Source organism: Panthera uncia (genome assembly GCF_023721935.1).
Source record: "Panthera uncia isolate 11264 chromosome C1 unlocalized genomic scaffold, Puncia_PCG_1.0 HiC_scaffold_3, whole genome shotgun sequence".
Lineage (NCBI taxonomy): Eukaryota > Metazoa > Chordata > Mammalia > Carnivora > Felidae > Panthera > Panthera uncia.
The window spans coordinates 57555254-57581351 of record NW_026057584.1 but is presented as its reverse complement, the minus strand read 5'-3'; the positions used below and the strand labels follow the sequence as shown (position 1 = coordinate 57581351).

The 26098-nt window shown below is 35.1% G+C and overlaps 1 protein-coding gene across 13 annotated transcripts in view; it reads right to left on the bottom strand.

Moving 5' to 3' along the window:
• Positions 1-26098, bottom strand: part of ATF2 (activating transcription factor 2) — an 81512-nt gene that overhangs the window by 32045 nt on the left and 23369 nt on the right. For 11 of the 13 annotated variants that reach the window (XR_007454471.1, XM_049615994.1, XM_049615999.1 and 8 more), the window contains 8 exons: positions 20558-20632; positions 18400-18469; positions 12508-12604; positions 9334-9452; positions 9062-9190; positions 3946-4124; positions 3124-3238; positions 2307-2393 (listed from right to left, as the gene is read on the bottom strand). Coding sequence is in view for 12 of the 13 variants with exons in the window: in XM_049615994.1 (XP_049471951.1) it covers positions 2307-2393; positions 3124-3238; positions 3946-4124; positions 9062-9190; positions 9334-9452; positions 12508-12604; positions 18400-18469; positions 20558-20589 (828 nt within the window). In the remaining variant the exon portion in view is untranslated. Of the gene's footprint in view, positions 1-2306; positions 2394-3123; positions 3239-3941; positions 4125-9061; positions 9191-9333; positions 9453-12507; positions 12605-18399; positions 18470-20557; positions 20633-26098 lie in introns of those variants that run through there. The other 2 variants (XM_049616001.1, XM_049616005.1) reach the window with 2 other exon arrangements.

Genomic DNA, 26098 nt, shown 5'->3' with positions numbered 1-26098 from the left:
CAGCAAATTCTACCCTTCAGTAGATAGGCCAAATGAAAATAAACATCCGCAAGAAGAGTTACACAAGAACGTGCACAGCATCTCTGTTCACAATGCTAAACACTGAAAACCATTCAAGTGTCCACCAACAAGAGAATGGATAAAGAACCTGTGTTATATTCACACAATGGAATACTACTCAGCAATAAAAAGCAGCAAACCAATACATTCAACAACATTGATAAATCTTGTGGCTGGACACAAGAATATATATGGATTCATTTATATTAAATTCTAGAACTAATTGCTGGTGACAACAGTTGGGTATACTGATTGCAAAGGGAAATAAACTTTCTGGGTAGATGTTAATGTTCTATATCATGATAGCAGTGTGAGTTACATTAATACACTTATACATCAAAATTAAAATTGGTTCATTTCAATGTATATAAATTTTACACTGAGAAAGGCCTATTAAAAAATAATTGAGTTGGGTAGGGAATGGTCTGAGGCATAGATAAAACACGAATGGCAGTTACAGTGCTAATAATTGAAGCTGGTGATGGGTACATGGGGGTTCATTATTCTATACTGGTTACTTTGTATATGTTTGAAATTTTCCATAATGAAAAGTTAGAAAAAAAAAAAAAAGGAAACGGACTAATTTCTGAGTCTTTTTATTTAATTAAAACAGGACAATCTTATTTACTACTCCAATTAAAATAGGCAATCACCTAAATATGGTTATTTTACATTAGCAAAATCCTAATAATAAATTTAACTGGATTGTTAAATTTAAGTAGGGCAATCTATGACTCCCCATGCTATTTTTTGGGCCTTCAACCAATGATTATTTTCCATATATAAAGTTATAGCTTTGATTTTTTTAATATACAAGCACACAGAACACTTTTATTCTTGTTAATTTCCTGATGACCTAAAAGAAAAAGTTATTCAAGGAAGTATTAAATTTAATAGTTTCTACAAGTATGGCCTACTCTTATAGCCAAAAGTATTTCTTTAAATCTGACTTGTTCCTTTTGAATTAATTTGCTAGGAAAAAAAGTCCACTGAATATGTAAAAGTATTTTTAGATGTAGGATAGAACAACAGATCTCGTTAACTCCTATTTCTACTCTATTCAGTTCTCACTAAATTGAATTTTTCACTAGTACGGTATGTTTAGAAGTATAAAAAACATTCCCAATGAAGCTTTTTTGCTATCAAGTGAAGATGCATCTTAGTATTTCCAAAGCTTTGAGTTAAACATGCTGTTAATACAAAAAATTGCCCTCTTGGGTTTTCATAAGTTCTCTCACCACAATCAATAACTAGCTAATTTTTACACTCTTCAAACATTGTTCATTCAGATGGTGTGTTAAGTTTTACTGTTAGTTATCACATGCCATTTTGACATTATTAGCAATGGAGAATAGAGGTAAAAAACTTGAAATTTTGCAATATATAATGGTTTTTATATGTACACATTTATACTGTTAGTATACTGCCTAGCACAGAACTGATGCAAAATTATCTATTAATTTTTCTAAGGATACATTAACTGATGTTCAGAATTAGTCCTGAAAATGTGTTAAGACTATAGAAGGGAGAATTACATGGATTAAAAAAACAAAAAGCAGCTTTAGTTTTTTGCCAAGGAATTTAGCACATTTATGGAATTTGGGGCTAAGAGAAACTCTAAAAATCAACGTTTAATCTCTTTACACCTAAGAATACCGAGTCTCCTCAAAATTAAAATGGCTTGATTAAGGGTAATGAACAGCAGAGTCAGAATTAAAATTAAAACCCATGTCTTTGGACTCCTAATCTATAGCTTATCCCTTAAACACCACCAGTTTCTTGGTGTCAAAACGCAACTCAAAAATATGGATTTTCTTTATGTATTATGTGCTACATTTACTAACTTGTATACAATTTCAGAATTCTTGTCAAAACTGTTCTACTAATTCCTATCACTGTTTAAAACCATCTGTATGGCCTTCCAATGTCTGCACCTAGTTTCAGCTGTAATATTCCTAGCTACCACAAGGAGGAGATTTTGTTCAAAACGCCACAGCTCAAAAGCAGACAAACCGATGACAAGAACTAGGACTTTACTCTCAAATTCATCCATTTATTGTAAAGTACCACTAATTAGTCACTATGCTAATGGAAACTCTTCCATATTATCTGGTTCTTGCATAGTGTAATACATTCCAAAGCTTTATAAAATGTGATCTAAACTGTACATTTGAAGCAGGCTTTAATGGAAAAACTAATTCAAAACAGGCTCAAGAAATGTACAGAACAAGTACAATCTTGCTTACCATTTTTGCTTCTGACTGTACTGGTTGAGGGGAGGAAGGACCTGGAATTCCTGGAACACTAGGCACCATGGTGACTGGCCGAACAAGCTATGCAAAATATATTAACAAATAATTGCTAGAGAATATATTCAATATGAGATTTGTGCTATATCTGCGCAATGGTTATACAAATTTGAGAGTTCAGAATCAGAAAACTATAAACCCTTATTGATCTACTGTCCTGATTTATCTTTTAAAATTTGTCAATTTCCATAAAAGTTCACAGAGAGTGTCCTTATAAACAATTCCTGCAATAGTCAAAGTACCATGGAATTACTGGACATGTGTTTTCGTACACATATATTCCTAAAGAACAGAAATCTGTGTTAATAATTGAATTCTACAAATCTAGTCAAAGTGAAATGGGCTGAATAAGGAATAAATTTCTTAAAATTAAAAATACAAGGAAGAATTTGAGAAACTTAACAGAAGACCATGGGGGAGGGGAAGGGGAAAAAGAAAAAAGTTAGAGAGAGGGAGGCAAACTATAAGAGACTCCTGGATACTGAGAACAGACTGAGGGTTGATGGGCATTGAGGAGGGCACTTGTTGGGATGAGCACTGGGTGTTGTATGGAAACAAGGAAAAGAAAATTTTGAGAGGATGGAAAAACATTTTCTAACCAATTAATTATGTTTGTTTTGAATGGTATATGCTGTCATTATAAATATGAATAAACACACACTACTAACCCCTAGTAAGTATTTTTTTGGATTCAGTTTCATAAACGAATCAAGCAGCCCTAGATCAGTTTACAGAGTCTAAACCTCAAACTTACCGGGACTGCAGCTGGAACATGCACATTAGAACTTGTAATTGATGCGGGAATAGCAACAGGCATGGTCTGTCCATTAGGAAGATGCAACAGAAGAGGAAATGGGCCCGGTACAGGACTAAGAAAAATAAAAGAAGAATAATTAAAGGTAAGAAATCCTTATCAGCCACTTCTAACAATACGAGAGTATTTTTACTCCTATTATCATATTATTTAAAAATAAATTTTCTAACCACTGCAAGGCAAATTACAAAATTTTATTATTTTTAATTGTATTCTAAATACATAATGTATATAGCAGTGTGGAGAAACAACAGGTCCAAAAAACAGGACAATCTCCAATATGCTGAATGAGAAAAATTCTTATCAGAAGGTCTTGAGGGTCACCTGGCTGGCTCAGTTGGTACAGCATTTAACTTCTGATCAGGTAAGTTGAGCCCCGTGTTGAGTGTAGAGATTACTTAAAATGTTTGGGAAAAAACCAATGTCTTGACATATGTTTAAGAACTGAAAAAAATGTCATCTGCTGGAGTAATTTTATGTATTCTGTGTGAAATAGCATGAAAATTAGAGACCACCTTAAATTCACATTCAATGCGATTTTTTTTAAATTAAGTTTTAGATATTTATTTTCTAATCTATTAGATAACACTAAGAGAAAAAGACAACCCAAGTACTTTTTCCAAAAATCAAAGCATGCAGAACATGATTAACATACACACACAAAACTAAGGCCACAATTTGAATTACATGTCGTGGGAAAAATTGTGACAAGAAAAACTTGATTAATAAACAGTTCAATGACTGGCCCAAATCATCACTTACACGATTGGCCTGTTGGAGGATGGTGCCTGGGTGATCACAGTACTTGAGGTTGGTGAAGGTACTGCTTGCTGAATAATTACACTGGAGTCAGAACTTGTAAGCAGCACATTGGGAACCTGTAATGATGCTGGACGAACGATAGCTGATGTGGGCTGTGCAGTTTGTGCCAATGGTACCTCCTATTTAGTGATGAAATAAAAAAGGGTGGGATTTAAAATTATAAGTCAATCCGGGGTGTCTGCGTGGCTCACTTGGTTAAGCGTCTGACTTTGGCTCAGGTCATGATCTCGCGGTTCGGGAGTTCGAGTCCTGCAGCAGGCTCTGTGCTGACAGCTCGGAGCCTGGAGTGTGCTTTCAGATTCTGTGTCTCCCTCTCTCTCTGGCCCTTCCCCTCTCAAGCTCTGTCTGTCTGTCTCTCTCAAATAATAAATAAACATTAACAAAACATTTTTTTTTTAATTTTTTTTTTCAACGTTTTTTATTTATTTTTGGGACAGAGAGAGACAGAGCATGAGCGGGGGAGGGGCAGAGAGAGAGGGAGACACAGAATCGGAAGCAGGCTCCAGGCTCTGAGCTGTCAGCACAGAGCCCGATGCGGGCTCGAACTCACGGACCGCGAGATCGTGACCTGGCCGAAGTCGGACGCTCAACCGACTGCGCCACCCAGGCGCCCCAACAAAACATTTTTTTTAATTATAAGTCAATCCATGAAACTTAAAAGTGAACAGAATATAACACACTTCTAAAAGCATCTACACGCGTCGGGCTTTGTGTTGACAGCTCGGAGCCTGTTTCGGATTCTGTGTCTCCCTCTCTCTGACCCTCCCCCGTTCATGCTCTGTCTCTCTCTGTCTCAAAAAAAATAAACATTAAAAAAAAAAAAATTAAAAGCATCTACAGAATAATACCCTCCCCCAAAGTAATGTCCAAAGTTATTTAAAATTTTACAAGCTAAAGTTATTAAAAAGAAAATTTTAGAAGTAGCTAAAAAGCGTCAAATATAACGTTCATATTTGAATTTAAAAACACCTAAAAAAAATAATAAAAATAAAAACATCAGAGTGGTGTTTTTTTTTTCCATACTACTTGTTTCCTATCAATCCAGAAACAGGCTAAGTAACTTGGCTATGATTCCATGAACATTTCTGAAAATCCATGAGACCGCCTAGTCCTACTCCATCATTTATACTGTAAAAAGGGGAAACAGATCCAGAGAGACTGATACAAATTAGTAATAGAAATGATTAAAAAATTTTAATACAATTGTTTGCTACAACAATTTATTAATGTCAAAAGGTCAAGTAATGTTGATATCCTGAATGTAAAATAATTACTGGAGTGAAATCTTTGCAAATTAAAGAAAAACACAGAATTTGTTGAGTTAGCCAGGACCTTAAAGATGGTCTTTTCCCCAGTTTTACAGATTAGGAAGAGATTAAGAGCTTTACCTAGAACTCCTTTTACTAGTTAGGGTAAAAATTGGGTCTACTGTGTTCTTAGAATTGGTCTTTATGCTGCCTCTTATTATCAAAATCTTATTTAGCTACATAGGAAGAAAAGATCAACTAGTACTATTGGAACTTCATTTATTCCACAAGTTTGAGAATTTATAGCATGCCCTCAAGGGCTACTGGGAAGAAAGAGACAATTAACAAGTAGAACAAGAAAATTCCAAATAGTAGTATGTTATAAAATAACAGTACAACATAATAAATCATGAAAGATTAACTGAGGGAAGGTTGGGGTTGGCTTACTTTAGATAGCATACATAGTGAGGTGAGGTGAGCTTTTCTGCAAAAAATGGTGCTGGATGAACAGATACTGAAAGGACAGCCGGGGAAAATTCTATCTAGGGAGAGGGAAGCAATACCAAGAGTAATGTCTTTAAGGTAGGAGAAAACTTAGAATATTTGGGGAATACACCAGAGTGGCATGAAGTGAAGGTCGAATGGGCAGACAAGCTTAGATCAATGAGGCCTTATGAAAGGACTATTAGTTATCTTAAATGCCATGGCTAACCACTGAAGGATTTTAAGCAGGAAAGTGATTATATAATGTATTAATAATAAAGCTACCTATAGAATATTGGAGATGGAAGTAGAAAGTCCAGTTAGAAGTAATTATTAATAATCCAAGTAAAAGATGATGGCTTGGGACTAAAGTGATGACACTGAAGATCAAAGAGGATAAATTAATATTTCAGAAAGTAAGTCTGATAAGATTTGCTATTGGTGTTGGTGTGAAGAAAAAGAAGAAACTAAGGATTCTTGACTTGATTCTCCATCAATGGGATGGAGAGAAAATTTACTGAGATGGGGAGAATTATGGAAAAAAAATCAAGAGTTCTGATTTAGATGTATTAAGTTTAAGATGTCTTTCAGTCATAGAAAAGGAAATGTCAAGACGGGAGTGAGAGATGAATATGGAAATCCAGGAGATATCTTGGTTGATAGAAGTTGGAGAGTCATCAGCATGTAGATGGTTTTTACTTTTATTTTTTTTTCAACGTTTTTTATTTATTATTTTTGGGACAGAGAGAGACAGAGCATGAACGGGGGAGGGGCAGAGAGAGAGGGAGACACAGAATCGGAAACAGGCTCCAGGCTCCGAGCCATCAGCCCAGAGCCTGACGCGGGGCTCGAACTCACGGACCGCGAGATCGTGACCTGGCTGAAGTCGGACGCTTAACCGACTGCGCCACCCAGGCGCCCCATGTAGATGGTTTTTAAAGTTATGGTCTAGGTGATCTCACCTAGGAAGAAAAGTGAGAAAGAAAAGTGAAGAGGGCCCAGAATGGACTTTAACAAATTGGCATGGCTATGCCCTGCCCAGGAGGAGGCTGGAATGTAGCAAGGATTACTCCTGAAAGAAGCTGAAGCAGCAATGAACAGCGAAAAACTGTTGAGTGTGAAGGGACTGGCACGATCTTTAGGAAAAAAGATATTCATATCAAAGAGTTCACAATATTTCCTGTAACTGTGATAATGTGGAAACCTTTATGTCCAAAAAACAACAAGATAATTAAATACATTAAGATAATGATAAAGTACAACCATTAAAAATTATGATTTTGTGCGAATGTAAACTGGTATAGCCACTCTGGAAAACAGTATGGAGGTTCCTCAAAAAATTAAAAATTGAGCTACCCTATGGCCCAGCAATTGTACTACTAGGTATTTATCCAAAGGATACAAAAATGCTGACTGAAGGGGCATATGCACCCCAATGTTTATAGCAGCACTATCAACAATAGGCAAATTATGGAAAGAGCCCAAATGTCCACTGACTGATGAATGGATAAAGAAGATGTGGTATATCTATACAATAGAATATAACTCGGCAATCAAAAAGAATGAGATCTTGCTATTTGCAACAATGTGGATGGGACCAGAATGTATTATGCTAAGCAAAATAAGTCAGAAAAAGATAAATATCATACGATTTCACTCATATGTGGAATTTAAGAAACAAAACAGATGAATACAGGGAAGCAAAAATAAGATAAAAACAGAGAGGGAGACAAACCATAAGAGACTTAAATACAGAGAACAAACTGAGGGCTGCTGAAGGGGTGGCTGGGTAGGGGGATGGGTCATGGGTGATGGGCATTAAGGAGGGCACTTGTTGGGATGAACACTGCATGTTATATGTAAGTGATGAATCAATCAGATTCTACTCTTGAAACCATTATTACACTACATGTTAACTAACTTGGATTTAAATAACATTCTCAAAAAATGAAGAAAATTATGATTTTGGAAATTTTCTAATGATGTGGGAAAATGTTCATTAATGCTGAATGTCGAATGCATGATATAAAAGTAAACTCGGATCAGGATGCCTGGCTGGCTCAATTGGTAGAGCATGTGACTCTTGATCTTGGGGTCATGAGTTCAAGCCCCATGATGGGTGTACAGCTTACTTAAAAAAAAATTAAAAATAAATTTTTTAAATTAAAAAGTAAACTAGGATCTTTCTTCGAATTTTTCTTGGTATCTATTTATCCTTCTAATGAGCTATTCACTTACACAGTATATTTGTATAAATGCATGCATATATCTAGGAAAAAATGTTTCAAAATATTAGTATTTCTTATCACTCAATTATGGGCTAAGAGGAGATTTTGGTTTTTTTCCTTATATTTTTCTATATTCTTAAAGTTTTTATAAAGAGACTCGCTTTTATAATTAGGAACTGAGGAAAACACCCCACAAAACATCTAAGGTCAAAGCCATGTCATCCTCTGCCATGACAGAAATCCATTAATCCATTTATGGTTTTAGAATAAAACAATCTACACAGAAACATTGTCAATGCCTCTTCATTGTGCCACACATACCACCCCATGTGTTCATTAGATGTGCTTATGAAAAAAAGCAATCAAGAAATACTCACAATAATGGTTACTCAACCCATACTATAGCCCAAAGGGTCCCAAATTACCAAGGTATTCAAGATCCAGGAATAAGCCCTAAATTGCCTACAAAAGGCCTGTACTAAGACAGTATCACCATCACCTCAGTTGGCAGTACCAAAGACCCATTGCTGAGAATGAGTATTGCTTTAGCCCTTAAAAAGCCTAAATAACCTTGGTTCGAGCAATTTTTAGTAGTAAAGAAAAAGCTGTCACTATATAAGAGCAGTGAAGAATAGGGGCGCCTGGGTGGCTTGGTCGGTCAAGCGTCCTACTTCACCTCAGGTCATGATCTCGCAGCTCCAGATTCTATGTCCCAACCCCCTATGTCCCCAACTCCCCCGCTTGCACTCTCTTTCTCTCAAAAATAAACATTAAAAAAAAAAAAAGGTAGCAAAGAATAAAATAACAAAACCCAGAAAAATTAAGTTTTTATAAATTTGTGTAGCCTTTAAAAAATAAGTTTTATTTAAAATGACTGCTGTCCTCCCCTGTAATTTTTCTGTGTAATAAAAAGCCAATTTTTTACAAAGGTGACGTCTTCTTGCCCTGAAATTTCCATGAGTATTCACAGGCTTTTACATATAAGACTATTACAACCTGACACTCAATTATGTACAACTTATTACATTAACATTTTATGTAAATCAAATACTAAACTTTACTTGGGGTGATTTTCTACCAAAAATGCAAATTTCTAACCTTTTCATCACTGGTAGTAGATTCTGGGTGAGGTAAAGGACTATCTTGGTGAGTTGTTTCTACAACAGAGGGCTCCTCAATTTTGCTTCTTATAATGGGTGTTGCAAGAGGGGATAAATCTAGAGGCATCTAAAATACAAACGTTAAAAGAAAATGTTAGGAATTCCAAAATGCCAATCAGCATTTCTAAAATAAGAAAGCAGGAAGTGTTAGCTATGATTATCGTTCTGTTAGAAGTACTCTTTTTTTTAATTTCATGGTTAACAACATACTTTTTTAATGTCGTCTTCTGAGGCTTTCTTGAATTCATTCTCAAATGGACTTGCCAATTCATTAAACAAACCCACTTCTTCACAGTTTTTCAAGAATCTTGTTGGTGTTGGGGTCTGATCTGAAATAAACGTCAAGAAGCAATCACATAGATTTAAATATCATGCAGGACCCTAAAATATAGCTAGTAAATTAACAAATTAGCAGGACTGGTTCAATCAGCTGTTAATTCTCTTTGGAAAGACCTCTTCCTTTAAAGCAAACAAAATTTGGTTAAGTTTTTGTTGCAGTTCAAGATATTTCCTCCAACTTTATGAACCATAAAAGTATGAAAAAAGTCCTTCTTCTTCCTTAGTCCAGACCTTCTCTCTGAGTAGAGTGACAAGCATCTTCTACTCAGAGATCAACTATTATCATTATTTAAGGCAGTAAGAATTTTAAAAATTTTACATTATTAAAAAATTATGATTGTTTAAAATACATGCACTTTGGGGAAAACTAGGACTAGAGCATGTATCTTCACTCTAGCCTGGCCCTTCCACTAGTGTTCATAATCTATTACGAAAGCAAGCTTAAGATAAAACAGAATTTTTAGGAGGTAGATCAAAATACTACAAGGAAGAAAAAGAAGGTTAAAACAAGAGCCCTGAAACAAAAACAAACCAAAACAACAACAACAACAACAAAAATAACCAACCCTCCTTCCTTATTACTATCTGCTAAAGCCAATTTTCTATTTTAATGCATTTTTCAAGTTTGGAACAAGGGGCTATTTAAGAGTTACATATTTATGTAAAGTTCTACCTTAATTTCTAGGCAGTAGAGGAATAGTCAACTCTATTTTCTCACAACTTGGAATATTTTAACTATCCTTGAATATGTGCTTATGCTATGTACATTAACACATATACTGGTTATAGAATAAATGCCAGTTAAGGTCCATGTTGAATAAAAAATAGTATTTTTATGGACTCTGCCTATTTGGTCTCATAATTTTCCAGGCTATTTATTCATACTGACCAGAGTTGGTGGCACACTGAAATTCTATTCACATTCTATGTATTTTAACTTACAGGTTGTATTAGGAATCTAGCCTAAATTAAATACATGTATAAGGATGAATCCTGGTTTAAGATTTTGTAAAATTAAAATTCATATATTTGTTAAATACTGTGCCCCCAGAATGGGCATTACTTATTGTTTCATCTCTGCCCCACCTATATCTAGAGTAATGATATGCTTACTACATATAAATATATTTAACACTAAAATGACCTACATTTCACACATATTATGTATAATGTAAGCCTATTTCAAACACTACTAGTATTATCTAAATTACTGAAGAGACTCTCTCTTGCCATCATTTTACCTGTTAGTCTACAACATACGTACCCACTAACCCTCAAAAGACTTCTATAACTCTATCACAGTAATGGCTCAGAATACTCATATCAGTTTAAGTCCATCATAGCTGAATTAGTAAACTGAATATAAATCTGACTCTTCTATTCACATGCAAAAGGTCTATCTCACCTCAACAGAAGGCTCCTAATTTGTGTTAAAGGGAGAGAAAGAGCTTAAAAATAACCATGTTTTATGCGTATGCATTATTAGTGATTACTGGAATGATGAAGCCTGAGAAAAGAAACATCAACACAGGCATGGTTTAAACAACAACGGTTTAAATATGATATGCAGTGGCTTATGGCTACTGACCATCAAATATATACCACACACATCATGCATTATACAGTAATGCTAAACTACTTATTTCAACATATGTTAGTAAAAAAATGGTCAAGTGCTGTGTTTGAACATGTTCTATTTTTCTACTGTAATAAAGGTAAAGCAACAGGAGATTTCTAGAAACCAATCCCAAAACATTTTTAAGTTGAAAATTTCCAGACATTGCTCTAGGGCAAGAAGTTTCAGACAAGCAAAGACCTTCATGCCTAGGAGAGTGAACTGTCCAGGTTGTTGTTACTTTGTTTGACTGCTTTTTTTTGGTTCTAGCTCTTTAGATCTGATGTATACCATTTTAAAGAAAGGTATAGCTCATTCTTCTCTGCTTCCTTTTATGGAACTAAAGATACACTGAGCATTCTCTCTTTCATTTTTCCTAGTTTTTGACAAATTACCAACTTTTTGTTACCTCAAATTTTTTCAGTACAAAAATTATGATACTGAAAGTACAGGAAAAACCATCTGCCTCATTATCTCTCCAGAGCACTGCATATGACAATTTCTATGCTGGGTATTAATTTCAAAATATTCATAATATTCAGATATCAGGGTTAATTCCAGACTTACAAGCAGTATAACCCAAACTTGAGAAAAGAATAATTTAGGGGTGATTCTGAATACTTACGACTTTGTGGTTATGACACTAAAGGGTCTGAAATTTATATAAATATATTAAGTTTTATATGAAACTTTGTTTTCTTATCATGATACTTATAAAATATAGAAAGTGCAGTAAAACTATGCGTATTATGTGTGTCCATACACATAGACGTGTGTGTATATATATTTAAATACCAAAAAAGGGGCAGCTAATACAGCATGAAAGGACAATAAAACAATGCATGAATTTTCTCTTTTCACATATTGTGAAAGATATTCATCTGCTTATGTAATACTGTATGTTCATAGGCTCAAAACACAAGAAAAGCAAATACTGAATTTCGGCCCCTTTATTGAGAGTATTTTACTAACACAGATGTTTTAGTCCCAAAAGAAATATAAACAAATTCTAGTGAGCAAGTCAGCTAATTGATCTCTCTCCAACAGGAGAAGCTTGATCATTTCCTATCTTCCCACAGCATTGTAAACCAGGTGTAAAAAGCTAAAAGAAACACTGACTAAACATCACATTAGTTCAATTATCAATTAAATGTATATTCTGGAGATGCTATAAAAATGCTCCTGGGGTTCTAAATTAACTTCCACAAAACTGACATTGAAATCTACATTTGAAAAACCACACACAAAAAAAGTGAAATGAATGGTCAGAAGGAAACATGAAAATGTAATGGGTAAAATACATGTTGCCAACATTTACTGTAAATGAATTGGAATATCACCAGACTATATTATTTACAGAGAATACACAAAAATTGTGCACATTCCAGGTGAAATATGTATATAAGCTATTAATAAAAGCATATACTAACCAGCCACAATGACACTGTCATTACGTGCTGGACCAAATTTCAGTGTCATCTCATGTTTATGTTTATGGACAGCCAAATGATCCTCGTTGGTAAAACGCTGTGGCAAAAAGTTTTAAAATATAGTTAAGATTTTCAATTTGATCAAATAAGTAAAATGATAAGGAAATTCATTTCCACAACATGTAAAACCACCATTAACAATGAAATAGTTTGTTAACTATAAAAGAATCTATTGTTAGTATAAACACAGAAGACTTCATATAATCATAGAGAAACCCATTACCCAAGAATAAGCAATACTGATGTATTACTAAGTCACAAAACTCATCTGACTGAGGCAAACTCATAAAACCTGAGGCAAAGAAACTTCATATAAATTTCATTTGGATACTAAAAACAGACCACTACTGATTTTTTCTTTTTTTTGCTTTATCATAGTAGAAATATATATTCCATGGTACAATGACTTCTGAGGAAAGCACTGTATTGACCCAGACTTCAGGTTACTTACCACTTTTAAAATGAGAATTCTCTTATAAAAATATTATTCCCGGACAAATTAAGAAGTAAATCAGGTTCTTTATGTTACCACGTTAAAAAAGAATGCTTTTGTTATAATCCAACAAAGAAATAGCAACCAATATAATAAGCTAGTTCATTTTAAAATAAAATTATGTCTGGACATCAACCTTTATGAAGATGCTCCTTATCGAGCAACAATTATAACTGAAAATAGGGAGCACTTATATTTTATTTCAGAGCAATAATTATAAAATGCCACATTAAGAGATATAAACTCTCTGTTCTACATCCTTATAAACGGGAATGTTAAAATTATACATATTTGAACTCAGTTCCCCTAAACCATCAAAATGGATTCCTTCTCTTGTAGAAATATTACTCCTGAATAAATTAAGAAGTAAATCAGGTTCTTTATGTTACCATATTAAGCAAAAATGCTTCTTGTAATTCAGTGAAGAAATAGCAATCAATATAACAAAGCAGTTCATTTTATAATCCAGCTCTTTCCCACTCAAGTGCTATCTTACTATTGCTTTATCATTATAAGAATTACTCCCAAATTTGGAGGAAGAAGTAGCTGTCTTTTCATAGACCGCTGAATAACTGCTCTTAGAGAATGAACATATGTGTAGAATTTACTAGCATATTTAATTACCTTACATTAGAATTTTAAATATACATGTATTACATTCCACACTAAAAGTACCTTAAAGCAAGATTCACTTTATGTCCAAAGAACCTAACAATGTAATTTCTCCCACGGAGGCAATAATTAAACATTTGTGAATAAATGCATTTTGGTAGAGGTCATAATTAACAGATAAGAACATGGACAGTTATCTCCTAGGAACTTATTCTACCACTATCCCCTGCCTGGATTGGTTCGACCACAAATATCCAAATCAAAGAGCAACTACATACAGAATTGCACAAATTGTACAAAACATGTGAAAATGGCACCAAATTTAATCCTAAGTAAAAAAGAACAGTTAAAAGAACCCTAAAAACCATTTAGGATCATGTGAATATTAAAAGGGGGAGAACAAGAAATATGAATTTATGAAGTCTCACATATGATCTACAGATCAAATTTACCAAAATGCTATTAAGAGATTTTTGATCAGATGATATTATTGATGTACATGGATAAAATACATTGAAACTGGTACCTGATATAGGGGAGTTGAACCTTAGCTATCACCTGAGCTAATTTATTTACCTTTAACTAGAAACTTAAAAAAAATGCCAACAGTCATCTTGTCAAAAGGCAGTCACCAGGAAAGGACAGATATATCTATAGATAGATGAATATATATCTATGTATATGAATGAAATAAATTATTTTTTCAACAAATGCTTATAAAATAGCTACTACATGCTAAGTTAAAATTTTTGCAAAATCTATTTGAACCGTTTTCTGAGCCAAATTAAAAAGTTTATTTTGAAAGTAAGTTTTACAGAAAAATTATGATACTACTAGTAATAACAACATACTGAATTCATAATTTCTTTCTCCCAGGCAATTCAGAGTACAACCCCAATGCAAACTGTTATACATGTACACAGTATTTTGCTAAACAACAAGGCTTTGAGCATACAGCTGAATAAAATGGAAAGGCAGTCAAGAAAAGTAGGATAAGATAACCATCTCTCTTAAAAAGTTAAAAAGGGTAACCTGACAGATGGAAGGGAGGTAAACCAGTTGCTTCTATAAGGAATTTAAGCTCTGATATCTGAGAAATCTGTGTTTCTAAGGCTTGAACACTTACCAGAACTAACTTCCTAAGACGTCAGTCATTCTGCATTTAATACATGCATTCACATCCACGATATAGATTACTAACAGATTAAATAGGTACAACTAAGTTATAAAACCATCAGACCACTAGCTCGTCTTACTTTTTTACTAGTTGAAGAAATCTACTCAACATCAGAAAGTTATACACACATACTCACATTAACATACCTCCAGTGACACTTTAGACTGAATAAAATCAATCTTAATTTCCTTTGCAAAACAGCTTATAACGTATAAACATTCTACCAAAGAGATAATTTTCAATGAAAGCATCACCAAAAGCAAAGCTATTACCAATAAAATAGAAGAGTTCCCATGTTAAATGAATCTTTCACTAAATTATCTCACTTTGTCTCTTTCACCAAATTCAGTGGAACATCACTTTAAAACAAATGCAATGAATGCAACTCTTTCTGTGAAATACATAATAGTGGCATATAAAAACATTTTTTAATTTTTTTTTTTTTACATTTTTTAAAATTTGTTTTTGAGAGACAAGAGCGAGACAGAGCACAAGTGGGGAAGAGGCAGAGAGAGAAGGAGACAGAGAATCTGCAGCAAGCTCCAGGCTCTGAGCTCAGCACAGAGCCTGATGTGGGGCTTGAACTCACAAACTGCGAGATCATGACCTGAGCCAAAGTCGGACGCTTAACTGACTGAGCCACCCAGGCGCCCCTAAAAACATTTTTAATAGCAACAGTCAACAGTTAGTATTCTCTGCACTGATTTCTACTGGTCTCTCTCCAAAATAATATCAACAAAGTATGTTTTAAGAAATTTAAAATCTCTTTGAAAATTTAAATTTAAGTGCACTAAAGCTAAATTTCAAATTTGGAATAGTATCAATACTTATGACAAAAAAGAACTTGTACTACATTACCACCACCAAATTGGTACTTCTAAAATCAATTTTTATATGAATTTTCAATTTCCTAGGAAATACTAGTCATAAAAAATTCTGGGAAGTGTAATTTTTATAGCTTTCTTCAATTTACAGAAAAATGAATATCAAATATATGTCCAAAATATATGTCAAATCAGTCTACTTCTCTATATTTCCACTATTAGCATGTAGACAAAGACACCATTATCTCTCACCTAACAGCTGTCAGTCTACTCCCCGTTTGCACTCTTAGCTCAGTAATGGCTTTTCATCACTCTGTGAATAAAGCCCAAATACCTGATCACAGTCGACAGAGTCCTAGAGAGTAGGACTCTTTTTTTCTACTTGACAGCATCTCTTACCCTTATTTATCCTTGTTGGTCACTGCATGCTCCAGCCACAACAGTCGTCTTTCTGTTTTTAAACACACCCAAACCCATTCTCTCCTTAGGACCTTTATATTTGCTGTTCCTTCAGTTTAAAAACTCTTCCTCCAGGGTCTGCTCCCACATTTTCACGTTTTAATTAAAATGTCACCTTATCAGAGAGGCACAACCTGTCTAAATAGCACCAACCCTGGTAATTCCTATCTTTACCCTGGCTCAGCATCATCAGATATCAGGTAAATTAAGATCATAATCAGATACAACTACATCCTCACCAGAGTGACTAAAATTAACAGACTATCCAAAACAATCTTCAAAAGGAGAAAGAACTAAATTGGTGAACTTCCCTTTCCTGACTGGAAGCATTATTATAAAGCTAGAGTAATTAAGATATTGTGGTACTAGCATAAAAGCTGACAAACTGATGAAAGGAACAGAGTAGACTGCTCAGAAACAGACCTACAGTTACACAGTGATTTGATTTTCAACGAAGGAGTTGAAGCAAATTAATAGAGAAAGAAAAATCTTTTCAACAAATGATGCTGAAAAATCACATGGAAAAAAAGTGAGCTTGAATTCCTACCTCACACCAGTATATACATATACAAAAACGAGTTCAAGATGAAACAGAGACCTGAATGAAAAAACAAGCTTTCAGAAAAATAAAGGAGAATACCTTTGTGACCTAAAGGTAGGCAAAGATTTCTTAGACAAGATTTCTTAGAAAGCAACAACCATAGAAGAGAAAAAGTTAACACATTAGACTTCACTAAAATTAGAAAGACTTGTTCAAAAGCTTTTATCATGAAAATTAAGATGCCAACCAGACTTAGTAGAGAAACTATTTGACAATGGACTGGTATCCAGGATGGCAACCGTCCAACAAGCACATGAATAAGTGCTCATCTTTTCATCAAAGAAATGCAAATTAAAACTACAGGATATACAATAAAAATGGCTAAAATGAGAAGACCAACACACCACCAAATGTTGGCAAAGATATGGCACAACCAGACCTCTTATACACTCTTGGTAAGAATGTAAAGTGGTGCATCCATTTTTGGAAGACAGTTTGGCAATTTCTTAAAAAAGTAAATACATATCTATCATATGATCCCACCACTACATTCCTATGCATTTACCCAAGAGAAAAGAAAGCATTCATCTATACAAAAGACTTGTACACAAATATTTACACCAGTTTTATTTGTAATAACTGAAAACTGGAAATAAGCCAAATGTCCACATTTAATAATGAAATATTACTCATCAATGAAAAAGAATTTATTGATTACATAACATGGGAAATCACAAATTAATTATGTGGAACAAAAGATGCCAGATAAAAGTACAGACTGTATGACTCTATATAAAATTCTAGAAAATGCAAACTAATCTATAGGGATATAAGGCAGAATAGTGGTTTACAATGGTAGGAGGGATAACAAACGGAGGGATCACAAATGGGCATGAAGAAACTTTTGGTGTGATGAGTATGTTCACTATCTTAATTATGGTGATGGTCTTATGAGCATATACATGTTAAAACATGAAATTGTACATTATAAGTATGTGCAGTTTATTTTATGTCAAATTATGCAATTTAAAATGTCAACTAAAGAAAACAAATAACAACCAATGAAACACAAATGCTTATTTATGATCTACAGTTTGTATCGTTAAGTACTCTGTAATTTGACTACACATTAAATTTATCCTTTTACTGGTGTCTGTAAGTTAGAATTATCATAATAGCAATAGATTAATAATGTAATAGCCTGTTAAAAACACTGAAATATTATTTTTTGAAACAATGCTGATTTTTCTGAAAATACTTCACACATGCTCTGTAGTGAAAATGTTAGACTTAAGTACATTAAGAACATTAATGCATTAGTGATATTGTCAGAGGTTAAGTATTAATTTTATGAGTTCAGCAAGTAAAATAATTTTCAAGCAAGATAATGTATATTTCATTTCCAATTAAGCAAATTACAATGATTTTTAACCAATAATGGTCAAATGAAAATACTTTTAAGCCCTGGATTTCATCTAGGTATCCACCTTTCCATTACAGGAATTTTAACTTTTTTTCCCCATATTAGATTGTGTATTTTAAAATTCAAATATTCTATTCAGAAAAATGAAGAATTTCTTCTCAAAAATTTTCGAGGTTATTTTTATTCGAACTCCAAAATGTTACAAAAAATTGCAGGAGAATCCTTTTCATGACAACAAAAACTGTCATCAGTGTTTTAATAAATGTGACTATACAAAATGATTTAAAGTAATTTATATATTACCTGGCCACATCCAGGGGCAGTGCATAGAAAGGGTTTGTCATCACTCATATTCCACAGGTCCTTGTATTGCCTATAATAAAACATTAAGAGATGACTTAACATTTTACAGTACAGATTTTTAAAGAATAATTTAAAATGTAGTATTATATGATTTTCACTAAGCTTATTACCTTTTCTACTTCAATGTGAACTAAACATTTTTTTTTTAATTTTTTTTTTTTTTAACATTTTATTTATTTTTGAGACAGAGAGAGACAGATCATGAACGGGGGAGGGGCAGAGAGAGAGGGAGACACAGAATCGGAAGCAGGCTCCAGGCTCTGAGCCATCAGCCCAGAGCCCAACGCGGGGCTCGAACTCATGGACCGCGAGATCGTGACCTGAGCTGAAGTTGGACGTTTAACCGACTGAGCCACCCAGGCGCCCCTGAACTAAACATTTTTACTGATATTTTAGCCCTATTTCCTTTTCATCTTCAATTTTTTTTTTTAAAGTTTCTTTATTTTTGAGAGACAGAAAGAGCAGCAAGGGAGCTGCAGAGGAGAGAGGGAATCCCAAGTGTTCTCTGCTGTCATCATGACATGAGCCAAAATCAAGGGTCGGGGACACTTAACCGACTGAGCCACCCAGGTGCCCCCCCTTCCATTTTCTTATAATGAGTAGACAAATACATGTAGCATGCAGATTTTACACTACAAAAGGAAAAGGTCAGGAACCTGGGTCTGTCAGACTAAATTTTTCCTGTTCAACAGTTTAAGTGAAGAATGAATGAAACAATTAGAAAATCATCACTTTAATCCCCAATGAAATAATGGATCTAGACCAGGTCACCATTGTCTGATGAAACCATTAGCAAAAAAGGTGATGGGAAACAGGTCAACCTTAACATCACTAAGAATGGGACAATCAGACATTATGCACAAGAAAGTAGTCCAGGGAGGCAGGGTGTGTGTGTGTTGGTGGGGGGGGGGGGGGGGGGGGGGGGGGGGAGGTGGAACGGGGTCAAACCTGAATCTAACTGAGCATCTCTAGATCCAGCTACAGGAAATATAGGAGGTAGAAAAACCTGTGAAAACAATCTGGAAGCAGTCAGCCAAATTCTATAGGACAAAGCCCTAGTCACTTCAACAAATAAATATCATGGAGTACACAAGAAGAGAGGAGGTAGACAGGAACTGTTATAAATTAAAGGAGATTTAATAAATCTCCTAAATACTAACTACATGTAAATCCTCTTTTGGATCCTGATTTGAACAAAATAACTAAAAAATTTTTTTGGGTCAAGATTATTTTCCTATTTTTGATTTAGACTTAAAGTTCCCAATCACTCCTATCAACTTGTAAGTTTTCATTGTTTTGGTTTTCTTTCTAAAAATTACATATAACTGGGGCACCTGCGTGGCTCAGTCGGTTAAGCGTCCGACTTCGGCTCAGGTCATGATCTCATGGTTCGTGGGTTCGAGCCCCACATCGGGCTCTGTGCTGACAGCTCAGAGTCTGGAGCCTGCTTCGCATTCTGTGTCTCCCTCTCTCTCTGCCCCTCCCCCACTCACGCTCTGTCTCCTTCTGTCTCAAAAATAAATAAACATTAAAAATTGTTTTAAAAAATTACATATAACGGTATTTGACTCAGCTAAAAATTCAGTAACATTGTTCTTTTTTCAACATTAGCTTGTTAAGCCTTCAGAGCAATGTTTCCCAAAGCATATTCAACAGGGATGACAGCAGCTACTATAGAAACAAGGTATGTAATCAAACAAATTTGGGAAATGCTGGAGGACTTTTTTTCTTTAGGACTTTTAAAGTCTTTAATATGTTCAAGTGAAATGATTAAAGGAGCACCTAGAATATGGCATTTTTGCCACATTCATTTGCTATTTGAAATCCTTTTTTATGTAACATCTCATGGAACTAGTATTATCTGACACTGTAGAAATCAAACCCTAAAATATGTTTATGTTTGTCATAGTAATATGTATTTTAATGCTCCATTTGATACTTTAAAAACATAAGAGGAGTATCAGCTAAACTAATATACCGGATAAGTGTTTTCTTTTAATAGAAAAAAATATTGAAATATTTATCTAGAAATAACTATGAAAATTTTTATAACCTAAAATATGAAAATGGCTAAAAACCCCAAATACTGCATACATACCTGGCAGAATTCACATGTAACTTGAATTTCATAAGTTGAACAACTTATCACGTCCTCTTTTTCATGGCAAGGATACTGAAAAAAATAGTTTTCACACTGTTAAAAATAGTTTTGAAACATTTGAATAATATTGAAATATTTGAATAATTATTACTTTGTAATACTGTCACCCCCAAAGCCTGTCACTATTAAGAATCTTTATAATAGGTAAGAGTAGTGCTCCTACAATATGAATACCCATATAAATGCCTCAAACACAGGATCTATATATCCAACTCCACCACAGAGGATAAAAAAGGAGAAAAAACATTTAATTCAGCTCTTAGGGCTATAGTTGAAAGGAAGCTATTAAAAGAGTAAAAATTCTGGTTTTGGGAGTCTGATGAGAAAGAGGAGATCTAGCATTTCAGAATATCTATTTGGAAAGTTTTTAACTTCTTAAAATATAGTCAGAGGTGATCAAGTTCTCAGCCTAATTCACCAAAATCTATTTGTCCCATAATATCGTTGATCTATATAAGCATCTCTCTGTTTCACAACTTTATAACTTATTTATTTGATAACAGTTTGAGAACAAGTACAACATGTTGGAACTATCCAGGTCAGTGGTCCATTTTCTTTTATTAAAAAAAAATTTTTTTTAACATTTATTTATTTTTGAGAGAACAGAAACAGAGTGTGAGCAGGGGAGGGGCAGAGAGAGAGGGAGACACAGAATGCGAAGCAGGCTCCAGGCCCTGAGCTGTCAGCACAGAGCCCGATGTGGGGCTCAAACTCACAAACCGTGAGATCATGACCTGAGCCGAAGTTGGATACTCAACCAGTGGAGCCACCCAGGCGCCCTGAGTGGCCCATTTTAAAAACTCTGCTAGGGGAGCCTGGCTGGCTCAGTCAGAAGAGCTTGCGACTTTTGATTTGGGGTTGTGAGTTTGAGTCCCACGTTCGGTGTGGAGATTACTTAAAAAAAATAAAGAGGGACGCCTGGGTGGCTCAGCTGGTTAAGCACCTGACTTCAGCTCAGGTCATTATCTTATGGTTCATGAATCTGAACCCCGAGTTGGGCTCTATGCAGACAGGTCAGAGCCTGGAGCCTGCTTTGGATTTTGTGTCTCCCTCTCTCTCTGCCCTCCCCAGCTCGCTCTCTGTCTCTCTCTCAAAAATAAATAAATATAAAAAACAAAACAAAACAAAACTTAAAACAAAACAAAAACCCAAACTCTGCTAATACTTCATCTTACAATTACTAAAACCCCATCCCGTGGTGAACAAAGCATATGCTTTTTTTCAAGTTTACTTTGAGACAGAGCGCGCATGTGTGTGCGCGCACGCTTGAGTGGGAGAGGGGCAGAGAGACAGAGACAGAGAGAGAGGGAGGAAGGGAGGGAGGGAATCTCAAGCAGGCTCTGCACTGTCCGCACAGAGCCTGATGCAGGGCTCGATCTCAAGAACCACAAGATCATGACCTGAGATCAAGAGTAGGAAGCTTAAAAGACTGAGCCATCCAGGCACCCCCCAAAGTGACTATATACTTATCCAAATAAGCCAGTGATGCACAGAGAAAAATTTTTTTTTCTAATTTTGCTTATAAATGTGGTAGCAAGAATGTCTTGCTCAGAAAAACTGGATAATTCCTGTGGGGAAATGTGTAAATAGCCACCGTTCTGAGTCTTGGGGTCAAGGGTGATCTGGTATAGGAGGGTAGGAAGACAGTTTTTTCCCTGGTTTCCAGGCAAAACTTGTATCTGGTAGGGTTCTATTCCTCTAGTCACATCCAACTCTACCATGCTGTCTGTGAGAAGAGGGAAAAGAACACCAGAATAATCTAAAGGAAATCTGTAAAAGTTCTGCTTCTCTTACTACCAGTAGAATGTGACCTTAATGAGGGCAAGGAACTTATCTTTGGCTTAACTACCTAAAACAGTGCCTATCTCACAATAGCATTTACTCATTAAATATTAAGGAATGAATAGTCATATGATGTGAACAAGTAAGTTTTGTCTACCTTAACAAACTCTTCTAAAACTAGTAAGAAAATGCAGTATATAACTGATTGCCATGAAAAATCAAAGCAATATTTAAATTCAGTTAAGTTCAAGAAACATTTAAACACCAAATACATGCCACGACACAAAGATGAAAAAAGTCTCTGTGCTTGAGAAACTTTCAGTCTAGCAGAAGAAAGAGGAATACAGAAATATAATTTCAATTCCTTTGATAAGAACAAGAGTTAAAATACTATGACAATATACAGGGAGTGCAGGGACAAACCTGACAGTTCTAGAAAGGCTTTCTGAGAGAATTAGCCTGTGGTACCCTTCTCTCTCATCTCTTCCACTCCTGCACCATTACAACTGCCCCCTTCCTCTACAAAAGAAGTTCCTTACCTACATATCAGCCTACTTCCTAGCCAAACAATAAAAATTCCCATTCCTTATTACTATTTTCTAAAACCTCGCTGAGGTAGCTGTAAATACAACAGGTGAAGCACCTTGAGACATAAATGATGATATTTGCTCTGGGAGGTATAAAAACTATCTCTTCCTTAAACTGAATCTCAAGCCTCTAAATCTAGCCTTATCTCCCTTTTACAGCAAGGTTGGAAATACGTTCATAGGGAAAGGAGGCTTTGTTCACTATAAATTGTTGGGACTTCAATGACTACAGACAGAGAATTGTTAATATACCACACAGCTCTCTGGCAAACATCCAAAACTACACTGGTAGGAGAATTATTGTCACGAAGAAGACACAAGAGGATTGTAAGCAAAATTTAAAAGAAGCTCTTTGGTTTCTCTAATTTCACTCTTAACTCTTATTCTAACAGTTCTTTATCTTCCTTGCCCTCAAGATCCCATACCATTGGAGTTTCCTCTTTTCTTCTTTCAATCAACAAATACTTGAGCATCCACTCCCGGCTTGGCACTCTGCTAGATGCTAGGGATGTAGTGGGGAACTAAGATAGGTACCTGCCCTCAAGAAGCTTCCAGGATAGTGAGGAAATTTACATCAGCTAATCTAGCATGCAACTCAGACTTCTTTCCAGGTTTCTAAGTCAATTCCACATGTAAACATGTATGTGTGCCCTAAAATATATTTCTCTATTTCTTTGCTATAAGGCATTTTATTTTAGAACCCCCAACCTTTTTTTTCATGTTTATTTGAGAGAGAGAGAGAGAGAGAGAGAGAGACACACACGCACGCATGCATGCACGCATGAGTGGGGGAGGGGCAGACAGTGGTGCTGTCAGCACAGAGACTGACACAGGGCTTGATCTTATGAGTGGTGAGATCATGACCTGTGCCAAAATGAAGAGTCAGATGCATACCAACTGAGCCACCCAGGTGCTCATAGAACCTCAACCTTCAACCTATACTTTGAATGTTAGTATACTTTGAATTTTGTTTGTTACAACAGAGCCAGAGCAATTTCCGGTATTAGATATCCTACATAAATTAGCAGTATTACAAAATTCTGAAAAACTTTTAAAGCAAAAGTCTGGGGTTCAGAAGAAGGCCATTGTTATTTCCTGATAATATGAACTAAATTACCCCTACTAAATTAAGATATAGTAAGGAGCTTTAAATTTGCTCCCATAAAAATACAGAAGAGCAAAAAGAAAAAAATAAAGTCACCCAAAATACCATGATTTAGGGACAACTACCATTCAACATTCCAGAGTACATATTCCAGTCTTATCAATGTATGGAGATATGTAGCTTTACAAACTGTAGAAACAGTGTTATAACTTTCTTTAAATTGCAATCATCTAAATTTTGCTACGTCATTAAATAGTAAGGTCATTAAGTATTGTATATAATTTTTAATTGTTATCTAGTATTCCAACATATGGTTGAGATATATTCATAATTAATTTTCTATTAGTGGATTTTTTTTATCATCAACAAATATCTTTGGCAGCAAATCTTTGTGGAGTATCTGTAATAATTTCCACGGGAACAATGTCTAAAAATGAAATGAAATTACTATGTCAAAGAGCCCAGCACCTCTTCTACCATGTCTTCCTGGGCCAGTGGGAATACCCCGAAGCGGCCTACTGGAACAGCTCAGGCTGGAGGCTGGAACTCCCGCAGTAGCACATGCAGAATACCTGCAGGGATGTCCTGCTGGTAGGTAAGTGTTCCAGCTGGAAGCAACCCCTTCCAGGAGCCCAGATCCTGTGCTTTATTCTAAAAGCTGTGGGGAAAAAAGTTCGCTGAGGAATGCATTTAAGCACAAAGTGATGAAATGACTGCTTCCAAGTCTCAAGAAAACACTTTTCTCCAGCCAAATGGCTTTTAGATATTTCAGACCTTTCCTGTGGTCTGGTCCTATAACCAATATTCTACAGAAATTGATGAGTTTCTATTCAGGTAAGGAAACTGGGTGAAGGCCATTATTAAACAATAATGGCCTGATTCTTCTGGTAAAGTGTTTTTTATGTTTAAGACAAAAAAAATGTTACCACCAAATATACCTCTTTCCTAAGTGAATTACTAGTGTTGCTACACCTGGAATATTATGTTTGTTTTATTTACTGAATGTTTCTTTACGTTTTGGGAAGGAAAACATTTTTGTTTGTTAAAAAACTGGGGGCACCTGGGTGGCTTAGTTGGTTAAGCGTCCAACTCTGGGTTATCGGTGCAAGTCTTTATCTCACAGTTCGTGGGATCAAGCCCAGCGTCAGGCTCTGTGCTGACACTGTGGAACCTGCTTGGGATTCTGTCTCTCCCTCTCTCTCTGTTCTTCCCCTATTCTCTCTCTCTCAAAATAAATACACTTTTAAAAAATTGAATATTTGTAATTTGTTGTTCCTGAGATTTTTTATACCATAACAAAACTTGTTCTTTTCTCATGAATTTACAGTTTCTAAATGAAGACAAGCAAGTATAAAACTGGGGAAGAATAGACTTTATTAATCAAATGATGTCTTGATTTTTCTAAATGAGAAGACTGTTTTATTTGTAACACTAAACATGGGAGCAGTTTCTTAGAAAACTTGTTTGGAAAGATTCATGGTGTATTATGTATCAGATTACCCTATCCTATGTATGAAGATTTGATCTGTGTCTTAAGTTCCTCTACTTTATAGTTATACTTAAAAAAATATACTACATTATTTCATGTCTTTAAAAAATGTTTAAATGTGAGGGGTGCCCGGGTGGCTCAGTCAGTTGGGCGTCCAACTTCGGCTCAGGTCATGATCTCACCGTCCATGGGTTCGAGCCCCACATCGGGCTCTGTGCTGACAGTTGAGAGCCTGGAGCCTGCTTCGGATTCTGTTGTCTCCCTCTCTCTCTGCCCCTCCCCCGCTCAAGCTCTGTCTCTGTCTCTCTCAAAAATAAATAAACATTAAAAAAAATTTTTTTTTAATGTTTAAATGTGATCTTAGAACACTGCAAATGATTTAAAAAAATAATGTGAAAATACTACAACCTAAATGAATTCTTAATGTCACAAGTGTTTAATGATGTGCTTTTGATTTAATTTGGGACACTTTTAAAAGGATACTTTGTGTTTGTAATCATCTTTGATGAGTTTGG